At 36.7% G+C, this 12027-nt stretch overlaps 2 protein-coding genes across 2 annotated transcripts; one reads left to right on the plus strand and one right to left on the minus strand.

Annotated features, from left to right (window-relative positions):
* Positions 1–579: 579 nt before the first annotated feature.
* cops4 (COP9 constitutive photomorphogenic homolog subunit 4 (Arabidopsis)) lies at positions 580–6053 on the plus strand. Its single transcript, XM_063890054.1, has 10 exons — positions 580–739; positions 1488–1567; positions 1674–1825; positions 1926–2029; positions 2115–2268; positions 2385–2535; positions 2628–2798; positions 3287–3402; positions 3803–3887; positions 5331–6053. Exons 1-10 carry the CDS (start codon positions 666–668, stop codon positions 5462–5464), a joined length of 1221 nt encoding a protein of 406 aa, XP_063746124.1. The 5' UTR covers positions 580–665; the 3' UTR covers positions 5465–6053.
* Positions 6054–6213: 160 nt separating this feature from the next.
* LOC134868750 (placenta-specific gene 8 protein-like) lies at positions 6214–9232 on the minus strand. Its single transcript, XM_063890055.1, has 5 exons — positions 9072–9232; positions 8714–8814; positions 8482–8606; positions 7096–7204; positions 6214–6987 (listed from the first exon to the last, which is right to left on the minus strand). The coding sequence occupies exons 2-4, from the start codon at positions 8796–8798 to the stop codon at positions 7100–7102; spliced, it is 315 nt and encodes a 104-aa protein (XP_063746125.1). The 5' UTR covers positions 8799–8814; positions 9072–9232; the 3' UTR covers positions 6214–6987; positions 7096–7099.
* Between the last annotated feature and the right edge of the window lie 2795 nt (positions 9233–12027).

Here is a 12027-nt window from a genome sequence, read left to right on the forward strand (position 1 = left end):
AAAATGTAAACAAAACAAAAAGTTTAATGTATGGCTCTTTTATTAAATTAAGGTAGCCATTAAAAAAATAAATAGGTGCCATTAAAAAACAAAGCAAATTAACATTTGTTACATCTCTGTTTTTTGTTTTGTTTTTGTTATATTGCGGTGGATGTTTTTATTTTTTAAGAACCAATGCCACTTTAAAAAAGTCTAGTTACTAGTCACAAGCTAACCTGGTGTTTCCAAAGTCATTAAAACTAGCTTCACATTTACCAGCTTTGATAAATAATTATAATCAAAACATATAACATATTATTCTGAAATCGGCCAATTTGCGTATTGACTTTTTTAACTTTTGGTACTTTAAGCATAATTTGATTGCAGGACTTGTACTGCTACTACTACTATTACTACTACTACTTTAATTTAAGTACACAATCTGAGTACTTCTCTCACCTATGGTAACAAATTACATTTTAAATGAAGTATTGCTACTTTTAGTTAACTAAAAAATCTTGAGTGCTTCTCCCACCTCTGCAGAGAGCTTTGTGGTTTTCTTACACTGAACCAGAGCAGCCTCTGTTGGCTGTTCCCTGCCGGCTGGAGGACTGACCCTCACACCGGAAGACTCGCCCCGCTCTTGGCAGAGGAAGCCGGTGTTGTTGACACTTCTGCAGGCGACAATGGCGACCGACGTGAGGCAAGAGCTTGCACAGCTGATGAATTCAACTGGATCTCATAAAGACCTTGCTGCCAAGTATGTATCGCTAATTTTAAGACTTCCTTATACGTGCTATTTGAAATTTGAGAAAGTAAGTGCTACATTAAATGTTAGCTAGCAATGAGATAGATATGATAGCTAAGCTTGCGTTAGCCTCCTAGCTACATTAGCCATACATTCAGCTAGCTAGGTAAACGTTGGTTGTTTTTAACTCTCTGTCAAATCACTTTATTTTACAGATTATCCTTTAATGTGTAACACCGCGGTTGGGCGATATAAAATCGGCCACTCTAACGCTAACGTCATTTGATCATATTAGCATTAGCAGGTACTGTTTACTAGCTACACAGTTAACTGTTGCTGGGCACAACATAGCTTGCAAGACTCAAAGGCTTTACTGTCATATTCCCAGTAGCAACAGTGTAGTTATGGCAATGGAAATCTTAAATCCAGGGTCCTCGAACAATGCAACGTATATATAACGCTTAAAACACCAAGAAGTGAACTGTATATATGTCAAATAAAATACTCTAAGCTTAATGTTGCAGAGAATGTTGCAAGCGACCCACTAAATGCAGTAGTCTATATACTGAACATGTAAAATAGAATAACATAAAGAAGAACATAATGTGGACATAAATGCTTTACTGTGGAATAAATACCGCTTATTGTTGTTTTATGTTTATCACCATTTTAAAATCGTAGCCTTATGATTTTCCATGTATCAGTTTCATGGACCTCCACAAAACGAGCATAGTTTCTAACCTGTAAACCTTTTTTCTAGATATCGACAAATTTTGGAGAAGGCCATTCAGTTCACTGATGCTGAGCAACTGGAATCCTTGAAGGCCTTTGTTGAAGCAAGTATGCTGAGCCCATTTTCTTCAACGTCATCAGAATTTTAGCACAAACCTATTTGTTTATGAACAGGAGGGCATCTTACCTCAGTATTTCTAAATTTCTTTTTCAGTGGTCAATGAAAATGTCAGTCTTGTCATCTCGAGACAACTGCTCACCGATTTCTGCACACATCTGCCCAGCCTGCCAGACGCCACAGCTAAAGCAGTATATCACTTCACCTTGGAAAAGATTCAGCCAAGGGTCATCTCTTTTGAGGAACAAGTAAATACCCTCACACACTCATATCCCCTACTGGGAAAGTGTTGTTAAATATTAGGCCAATAAACATCAGTATTCTTAAAGTTCTTCTTTATGTCCTCAGGTAGCCTCAATCAGACAGCACTTAGCAACCATTTATGAAAAGGAGGGAGACTGGAGAAATGCTGCCCAGGTTTTAGTTGGTATTCCCCTGGAAACAGGACAGAAGTAAGTAAGCTAATAACAGTTTTATTTTCTAACAATGTTTGTTATATTCCCAGATCTTAACTTACCTGTTTATTTTCTTCTTTAGGCAATACAACGTTGACTATAAGTTGGATACATACCTGAAAATTGCCCGCCTCTACTTGGAGGACGATGATCCAGTGCAGGCAGAGGCCTACATCAACAGAGCATCGTTGCTTCAGAACGAGTCCTCTAATGAACAGCTACAGATACACTATAAGGTACACAGCTTGTTTCTGCTTTACCGTTATTTTGCAAACAAAAAATGTATAGGGACTTGCAAATAACAATATCTGTGTTTTTTTGGATTGCTGTTCAATGCTGTTTTTATTTTTAGGTGTGCTATGCCAGAGTGCTAGACTTCAGGAGGAAATTCATTGAAGCTGCACAAAGATACAATGAGCTGTCATATAAGTCAATTGTTCATGAGACTGAACGTCTTGAGGCACTCAAACATGCTTTAAACTGCACCATACTGGCCTCTGCAGGTACCTCCATTGTTATTGTGCTTAGGTTTGATTTTTAAAGATAATTTCAATGACAAAGTCCCATTCAAATAATATTGTCTTTTTTTTCCCAGGCCAGCAGCGTTCCCGTATGCTGGCCACTCTTTTTAAGGATGAGCGCTGTCAGCAGCTAGCTGCCTATGGTATTCTGGAGAAGATGTACCTGGACCGAATTATCAGAGGAAACCAGCTGCAGGAGTTTGCTGCCATGCTGATGCCTCACCAGAAAGCCACCACAGCAGATGGTGAGTGGAGATGATCTGTTATATCTGCCTGAGCTGACACGATGGCAAAATGTTCATAATCCAACCCTCTCTTTTACAACTGGTCATAGCTGATATATTTGCTTGTTAAGCCCTGTGTGTGGCCCTGCATTTTTATAAAAACTACAGTACTTCACTGATTGTAATGTACAATTTAAAGGGAGAATGAGTAGGAATAATAAAAAAAACCAACAATGTATATTCTCATTCAAAAAGAAATTAAGTGGCTTTGCAGAAATCTTCACCAACTAACTTACACAAACTGCACTCTTTGAATCCAAGTGCAGCCACTCTTGTGTGCAGTCATTGGGCTATGCTTCCAAGATGGTGTTCCTGTCGATAGTCAAAGTGTTACACATGCTCAATATGTCTGATACAAGGAATGAGGGAATCTGACTGTGAGGGTGGTAACATCTTAATATAAATATAAGACTGAATGTAATTTCAGTTGTGTGTTCTCCCTCTTGCAGGTTCCAGCATCCTTGACAGAGCAGTGATTGAACACAACCTCCTGTCTGCGAGCAAACTCTACAACAACATCACGTTTGAAGAACTAGGAGCACTGTTGGAAATTCCCCCAGCAAAGGTTAGACATTTCTTCAATTAGTATTTATAGTAGGTATAGTAAGTGAGTACAGAGTTAAATATAAAAAAACGTAACATTAATACTTAATGCTGTTCTCAATCTGACCCTTTGCCTGGAGCACAGAATTGTTTGTGATAATCTGTTTCAGTTGCGTTAATCATAATCAGCATTTATATATTTTCGTGGGATGCATTCAAGCACAGGAAAGACAAAGGCTCAAGTCAATAAATCTTTTTAGTCCTTTTCATCAAAAGTGATGAATCATAGCAATCACATTCAGCTATGCAGGGAAACTTGTGAGATTAAAGAAGATAAATGTTACGCAAGTTATTAAATGTGTGTAGCTGTTAATGTCCCATAATGTATGTAAAGATGATTTTCCTCCTTTGTTTGTCATTAGGCTGAGAAAATTGCTTCCCAGATGATCACTGAAGGACGCATGAATGGCTTCATCGACCAGATAGATAGCATTGTACACTTTGAGAGTGAGTTGAAAGTCAATTTGTTTTTACATTTGATAAAGGACAGAATTTGGATTGTGGATCAAAGTTCAGTATTAATCTTTTTCCATTCAATATTACAGTTATAATCAATGAAAAAAAATATACTGAATGGCAAATGCACAACTATCAATTATGGATTCATTAGCTTGCATTTATAGTTTATTTTTACCAAACTGTCATGAGTCTCAACCATGCTGGAGCTTGGTGTTCAGCGTCACTTGTATCCCGGGCTCCACAGCAGTTGCATCTATAATTAGGTGAAACAAGGCTCTCCTATTTCAAGTTTTATTTTTTGTACTATTTGTAGACACACATATCGGAAAGCTTTAACAAGGATGCCCAGGAAATAGTTTTTATAATACCACTACAGTTCATAATGCAAATAAATGACACATCCATTTTGGAGACCGGGTCCATTTTTTAATTGAAAACCTTCAATACCTTTAAAGACTACTGCTGCAGATATAGCGCATAAAATGGAAACAATACAGAGTTTAAGGTACCTGAGGGGCTCTGACAAAACATTTCTTTGTGATAGGAACTCTCATATGAAGCATCTTTGTGTGTCTTGAAAAGTGCTATATAAATTACATTTATAATTATTATTATATTCAATTCTGAAGGATTCAAAGGTTTGACGATCATGTGCACAGTAGCTACAGTGTTGTTACGGCAATGCAAATCTTAGGTCCCGAGTTCTTCCATGTGCAACACATTAACAAGGACATAAGACAAAATAAAAATAGGGCAAACTGAAACAGAGTATGATAAATTAGGATAAAATAGTGCAGGTTATGTTACAAGACCATTCTACAAGTAATGCAGGTGAAGTTAAGTATATACATAAACAAACATAAATAAATACAATGAGCCAAATGATGCAGAGAATGTTGAAAGTGACCAAGTAATGCTAGATTCTCTGTACATGTAAAAAGAATCAAATGCACATGAACAGAATGTGAGATTAAATATTGTACAGTGAAATCCAATTAAAAGCGGTTTGATGTAGTGATAACTATTAAGATAATAAATATCATAAATTGTAAGATACAACCAGATGAATGCTTGGGGTTATGGAGGCAGATATGCCCTGATGTCAATGAAACTACATGTTCAAAAGAAAGCTTTGCCTCAATAATAATCAAAAAAGTAATAATTATAATGCCCCCAATAAACTCAGCAACCTAACAAAAATAACTTTCTAATTGAACTAACTTAACTATCTGTTTGCGTCCAGTAGGGGGCACCCTCTTCATACAGGAAAGACAAGAAAAAGCAAAAGCACATACCCTGCTTTTGAACGAGGACGTGCTGTGATAGAATAAACACACCACATAGAATTTGAATATGAAAATGTGTTGCTCAAAGGCCATGAAATGCAAATGTGTTTGATGCCCTTTCTATCTTCCATGTTATTTCAAACAGCCCGGGAAGCCCTCCCTACCTGGGACAAACAGATCCAGTCTCTGTGCTTCCAAGTCAACAACCTTCTAGAAAAGATCCGCGCTGCTGCTCCAGAGTGGGCTGCACAGGCGATGGAAACGCAGATGACCCAGTAAACATCCCCAGCCCTCCACAAACATCACCACTTCAGTCCCAGTAATGGAAGGAGAATCCCTGGTATCACCACCGTTAAATATTCATTGAACACTGTTTTATTATTTTTTCCCCAAAAGGTAAATAGTTAAAGGTTTCTCACTTTTTCAGATCTGTGTCTGGCATAGATGTATTCACAGGAGTTGTATTATTGTTACCGTTAGGTGTGACTTTATAATATTTACTTAATATTTTACTGTAATTATCCAGATGGTGGACATAGAATAAGGGGAAATTACACAGGGGGCAACTGGTCTGTTTATGCTTTCCCGCTCCAACACTTAAAACTTCTCGGCCCACAATGAAAATTAAATGCAAAGAGGAAGAAAAATGTTGAGCGTCATTCAAGTTTAATTTCTGCTTCAGTAAAAATTCATTAAACTTTTTTGCAACTTAAGTCAGAATTCAATACTGCATGGTTTCAAATTTGTTTTTCAGTAGCCTTTATCAGCAAAGTCCTCTTTTAGCCAACAGGATGTTCTTTTCTGTTGCTGTTCATCCTAAGAATTACTCTATTATGATGTTTCTTTATAAATAAGATCCCTGAAAACACCCATGTGTAGTCACTCCCTAATGAACCGTAACACGTTTCCATTTCACAAAGCAATAGATTATAATAATTGATAATTTGTCATTAATGACATTTATATTCCATTTATTTGATTCAGCAAGACTTGGAAGCCGTAATAGTTATCAAACAGGCACAACTAAATTCAACACAGCTGTTTTTTATTTTCAGGATACGATAATAAATCCTACAACACATTTTGCTTTTGATATAAACATCTATTTGGAGGATGAATTCAGGAGTCTCACAGCCTAGATGTGTGTTTGCCCTTGACATGAAAACATTTCTGCTGTGAAAAAGTGCCTGTTACTTTATTTAGCAAGTTTCAAATGTAGTATTCCTCTTAACTCTACACACTGGGTGCTCAGTGGCACCACCGGCTGTAGCTAAAAAGAGTTAATTGTCAGAAGCTCAGTTTTACAAAACCTTTTTTTATGATAATTAAAGCTCAATAATGCCATCTTCTTTAAAACTACATTTCAAAATAATATGACATGGTTTATGTTTTTTTTTATTTCAAAACTAACTCCAGGTCTACTCAGTCGAAGTGAAATATATCCAAAGTGTTTGAATCATTCAAAACATATTATTTTATTAAAAGACATCTTGCAAAGCAATTCACATCTTGTCACATGCTTAGGACAATACAAATGACTGTCTTTACGATGATAGCAGTAATTTATGACTTTTTTCCACGTGGGTGTGTTCCCACTGACTAATGTTTAACTGACTGGAAGAGATAATGCAATTTCCTTTAAAAACTCAGAAGGATTACAAATTTACCACACCATTACTACACAAATTACACTGAAGTCAAACTAATAAACCTCTTTTATTGGAAAGGGGATAGGCAGTATCTTCAGGTTCCACAATGAGCAAAGAAACCCATCACATTTACAACTTGCCTGGCGACAGTATCTAGAAGGGCAAAGGGTAGATAGTTATTTGTTCATGATTAAGACAGCTCCATATGCCATGACAAACTGTGACACAGTGAATGAGGGTGTTTTTTTGAAAGATGCGTACCTATTTAGAAAATTCCTTGCTCCTTTCTGCGGTCAATGTCCCTCTTCAGTTGGCACGTTGCACACATCCCACAACAAGTGGCCGCTATGAAATCCTTACACATTGACCCCTGGAAAAACAAGTATGAGTGTGATTTTTGGATTGGCTCTATATTTTCCCTTTTTGTTGTTAGATGCAAACTATGGAAATTTGAATTAAATCAGTGAGAACATGAGGACAGTCTGTGCAAGGCAGCAGATATGTTTGCTGTAATGATTGTAATGTAATGATTTAAAGGATGTCCTACATACAAATTCAAAATGTAACAATTTTTCTGTGGTTTTTTTAATTGTATATTACAGCATGGTCAAACGTGGTGTCAGGGCCCCCTAAAAGAAGCATGATATGAATCTATATCATGCTGGAGTGGGAAAATGTTTACTGGGGTAGGCAAAAGGAGCTGAACTTCCTCACAATGATGCTTTGAGCTAAATGCTTCCACAACATGCGAACATGCTCACATGCAAATTCATCCAATCAATAGAGCCACACTGTTAGCATGACTAAAATGTAATTCTGCTATATGGAACTCAATTATTATTATTTTTTCAACTTCTCTTTTCTCCCTTTCCCTTTCTTCCCAGTGTCATAATGTATCACTGTTCCTCTTGGCGTTTCAACTAACTGTTCAAATGAATTAGTCTCAAAATGATGATTAACAAAGGGGAAGTACAGTATTGTGGTAGGTCACTCCGGGTAAATGTTTTATTGAAATGTTAAAGATTAACTGATGTGGCTCGGACAAAATAGCGGACAAAAAAGCAGACATTAAATTGCAAACCTAAAAACTATTATAGATCTTAGTTGTTCCGTGTTCCCTCTCCTATTAATCATCTCAACACCCTTTTTGAGTTAAGGTATCTGGTGACACTTTGAAGGGACTCGCACCGTATGTTGGGAAACACTGAAGTAAATTGGCTGACTAGAAATAAAGCCGTTAAACCTAGCTCCAGTTTGAGCAGCTAAAACAGCAAATGCTTATTTTTCTATGTATTTTTGTTCTTTTTGATACTTTAACACTATGTTTACTTAAGAAGGATTTGTATTAAATTGCTTGTAATTGTTATGCTGTATTTGGACATTGTAAAGTAAGTAAAACTATCTGAGTCCTTTCTCTACCAGTGTCTGACATGGGATGGCTTCCAAAAATCTTTAATTGGAAGATCTTAAACAGTATTTAAAACTCAACTCTTTTGTTATGCAGTAAACATGTCCAAGTGCTAATACCACAAATAAAGGTAAAACTAAAATAATTGGTTTCACCTCATAGTTATGTTGCTGTTTTATAAAATCATCCTTATGGAGTAATACTGTCAGCCATCCCTTTTAAGTCCTCTGAAAACTCACCTTGATGTTGTACTTGGTCCTGTAGACGCTGCGCATGGTCACAGTCAGACCACACAGGCAGCACTCGTCCATGTCACTGGCGATGGAGCAGCCGAGGCACACGTAGCAGCACATACCATAGCAGCCTGAGTCGGAGGGATGAGAGATGTATTGAGAAAACTATATTCTTGGACTTTGAAATATAGTCTTAACTGAGTATCATATTCCCCAGAAAGGAAGGGCAAGTGCTCACAAGTTCCACAGTCATCGCAGAAATCACACAATCCTGTCTGGAAGTCAGAAGGCGCGTATCGGCCTGGTTGGTTTGTCACAGCCATGATCAGGATAAAATATCTGTTGAAAGAAAATAATTTGACTCTTATAACTCCAAGAAGCTAGTACCTATTTTGTGCTTCTGTATCGTCCCAAGAGGAGATCACTTTTAATCGATTGTAATAATAATATTCAGCTTTTAATGGAAGACTTTGTCTTGTTAAGAGTAATCGGGTGGTTTTGCTATTTTAACTTGCTTTAGATGCTCCTCTTTTATACTTCAAATGATAAGCTATCTTTTTTCCCTAGTAAAGCAGTTGTTAGGAAGTAAATCTTACCAGATGGATGATGGATGGTGAAACCGGCAGAAGAGGCTCCTGGACGACAGATTGTGGGAGCTTTTATAGCTCCTGAAATCAGGTGACCACTGTGCTCCTGACTTTTTCAGTGCTTTATTGTGCAGCAAACACCTCAAACACACCTTCATCACATTACAGCAATATACCTGATGGGCAATAACTCCTTCTCTTTTTACACATGCTTTCATTTTAGGGAACAAACACACATGGCATGTTTAAGTCATATTTATTTAAATGCTTATTTTAAATTAAGGTGCACTTTGATGATTTAAATATTAATAAAGTAGTTTTTTTATAAAAATAAACTCCAGCTCCTCAACATTTGATTCATTGCATCTGATCTGATACAACTATTGTGTACTTTCATAAAGAAATACTATATTACATATCGGTTATATATATTGGTTTGTTTTTTCTGCATTATATCAGAATCAGAAACAGGTTTATTGCCAAGTAGGTTAACACATACGAGAAATTTGTCTTGGTGTACATGGTGCATACATAAACACAGTTAAAGATACAGTGGGAAAAAACAACCAAAATATAAAATAATAATAATATACGTTCAGATATAGAACGTGAAAATCTACATGAAATCTGGATACACCAGAAAACTACATACAGTATAATGCTGCAAAGCACTTTGAATAATACAATTAAATACAAGGTAAATGTAATGATAAACCGCCAGGTGTGGATCATTTAGATGGTACATTTCTTAGATATGTTGTTAATTTGGTTGCAGAGCCTATCTGCTATATCATCAATTTGAGTATTGAACAATGTATTTGCCCACAGGCATGGAAAATAGCAAAAATTATTCCACTTGCAAAAAATCCAGCTGGACCATTTTCTGGTACAAATAGCCGCCCAATAAGTTTGTTACCAGCATGAGGAAAGATAATGGAGAGAATAATTTTTAACCAAATACAAAAATGCTTTGAAGGTAAGAATCTTAACAGTGATTATCAACATGCTTACCGGCCGGGCCATTCAACATGTACTGCTTTAACACAAATGACCGATGACTGGAAGGTGGAAGTAGATGATAGGAAGTTAGTGGGTGCAGTACTACTTGATTTTAGTTCTGCCTTTGATGTCATTGATCATCCATTGTTGTTGCACAAGCTAAAACAATATGGTTTTAATCTGAATGCGCTGAGGTGGGTAGAAAGTTACTTGACCAATCGATGTCAAACTGTTTTTTTTAATGGAAGTTTGTCAAAGATTAAGTCAGTCACTTGTGGAGTTCCTCAGGGTAGTTGTTTGGGGCCAATTTTATTTTCTATTTTTACAAATGATCTACCATTAGTGCTACAAGAATCCAAAATTGTAATGTATGCAGATGACTCGACAATATATGGAGCAGCTTCATCTACAAGTGAGCTGAGTCACTGTATGAACAAGGATCTAGAACAGATCTCAGAGTGGGTCATAAATAATAAGTTAGTACTTAATGCTGGAAAAACTAAATCTTTAATAATAGGATCAAATCATCAGTTAAAAGGTGAACCTAAATTGCTATTACATTTAAACCATATTGAAATTGAACAGGTCAAGGAAACGAAATTGTTAGATATAACTCTGGATCAAAAATGATCTTGGTCTAAACGAATTGATAATGTATGTAAAATGGGAAGGGGTGTGTCACTTGTTAAAAGAATTGTAAAATATTTGCCAAAAGATGTCAGTAGAAAAGTTCTAGATGCTTTGGTTCTGTCACAGCTTGATTACTGTTTTGTTATTTGGTCTAGTGCTGCAGAAAAAGATCTAGACAAACTACAAGTAGCTCAAAAATAAGGCAGCACGATGTGCACTGCAGTGCTCCTACAGAACCAGAGTGACTGAAATGTTGGAGACCCTTAAATGGTTGAGTGTCAGACAGAGGTCCACTTATACTTTGTTAAATTTTGTTAGGAATATTACAGTGACACACTTACCACATATATTATCACAAAGGTTTATATCGCAGTACACTCAACATAACTATCAAACAAGACATGCAATAGAAAGAAGGTTCATATTACCCACATCTAAATCAAATATCAGACAGAAAACAGTCATGTACAGAGCCATGGTCAGCTGGAACTCGTTACCAGTCCACATAATTCAGGAAAATTCTCAAGTACATTTTAAAAGGTTGCTAAAACATTATATGAGCGTTACAGAGTAAAATGAAAGAAAGAAAGAAAGATTCAACTTTATTGTCATTGCACAGAGTACAAGTACTAGGACAACGAAATGCGGTCTCTGCATTTGACCCATCCTAGTGTTAGGAGCAGTGGGCTGCCATTATGTAAGGCGCCCGGGGAGCAGTGTAGGTAACCAGTGTCTTGCTCAGGGACACCACGGTGGCACTTGGTCTTTCGGGGACTTGAACTGGTGACCTTCCAGTTCCCAGGCCAAGCCCCTATGGGCTTCGCCAAAATGTAACTGCCTGTGGTTTGGCCTTGTGATGATTGCTAAAATGTGATGACCATTTTTGTTTCACTTCATATACCATTGTTCATATGATGAAATGAGTTGTTCTATTTTGCTTTTAGTTTTGTTTAATGTTTTTTTTGTGTGTGTGTGAGGACCCCAGGAAGAATAGCCAACGCTTATGCTAGTGCTAATGGGGATCCTAATAAAGAATAAGAATAAGAATACAAATATTTTAAGTATTGTTATGGAAGTGGATGAGAGGTAGCTTGTGTACAAATGTGCAAAAATATTTACAGCCTATATCTGTTAATGAGCCCGGCAGCAGAGGGGAAGAAACTGGCGAGAGGTATATAACCATATTGTTATATAAAATCCTGATAAGGATCATATGATTATTAATTGCCCTACTGTATTGAATTCCAAGGTCAGAAAACAATGCCTTGTGGAAAATTCAAAGCAATAACTCATTTGTACTTCTTTTATAATAAGGCTATTTCTTTTACCATATATT

Source organism: Eleginops maclovinus, chromosome 8, assembly GCF_036324505.1.
Source record: "Eleginops maclovinus isolate JMC-PN-2008 ecotype Puerto Natales chromosome 8, JC_Emac_rtc_rv5, whole genome shotgun sequence".
Classification (NCBI taxonomy): Eukaryota; Metazoa; Chordata; class Actinopteri; order Perciformes; family Eleginopidae; genus Eleginops; species Eleginops maclovinus.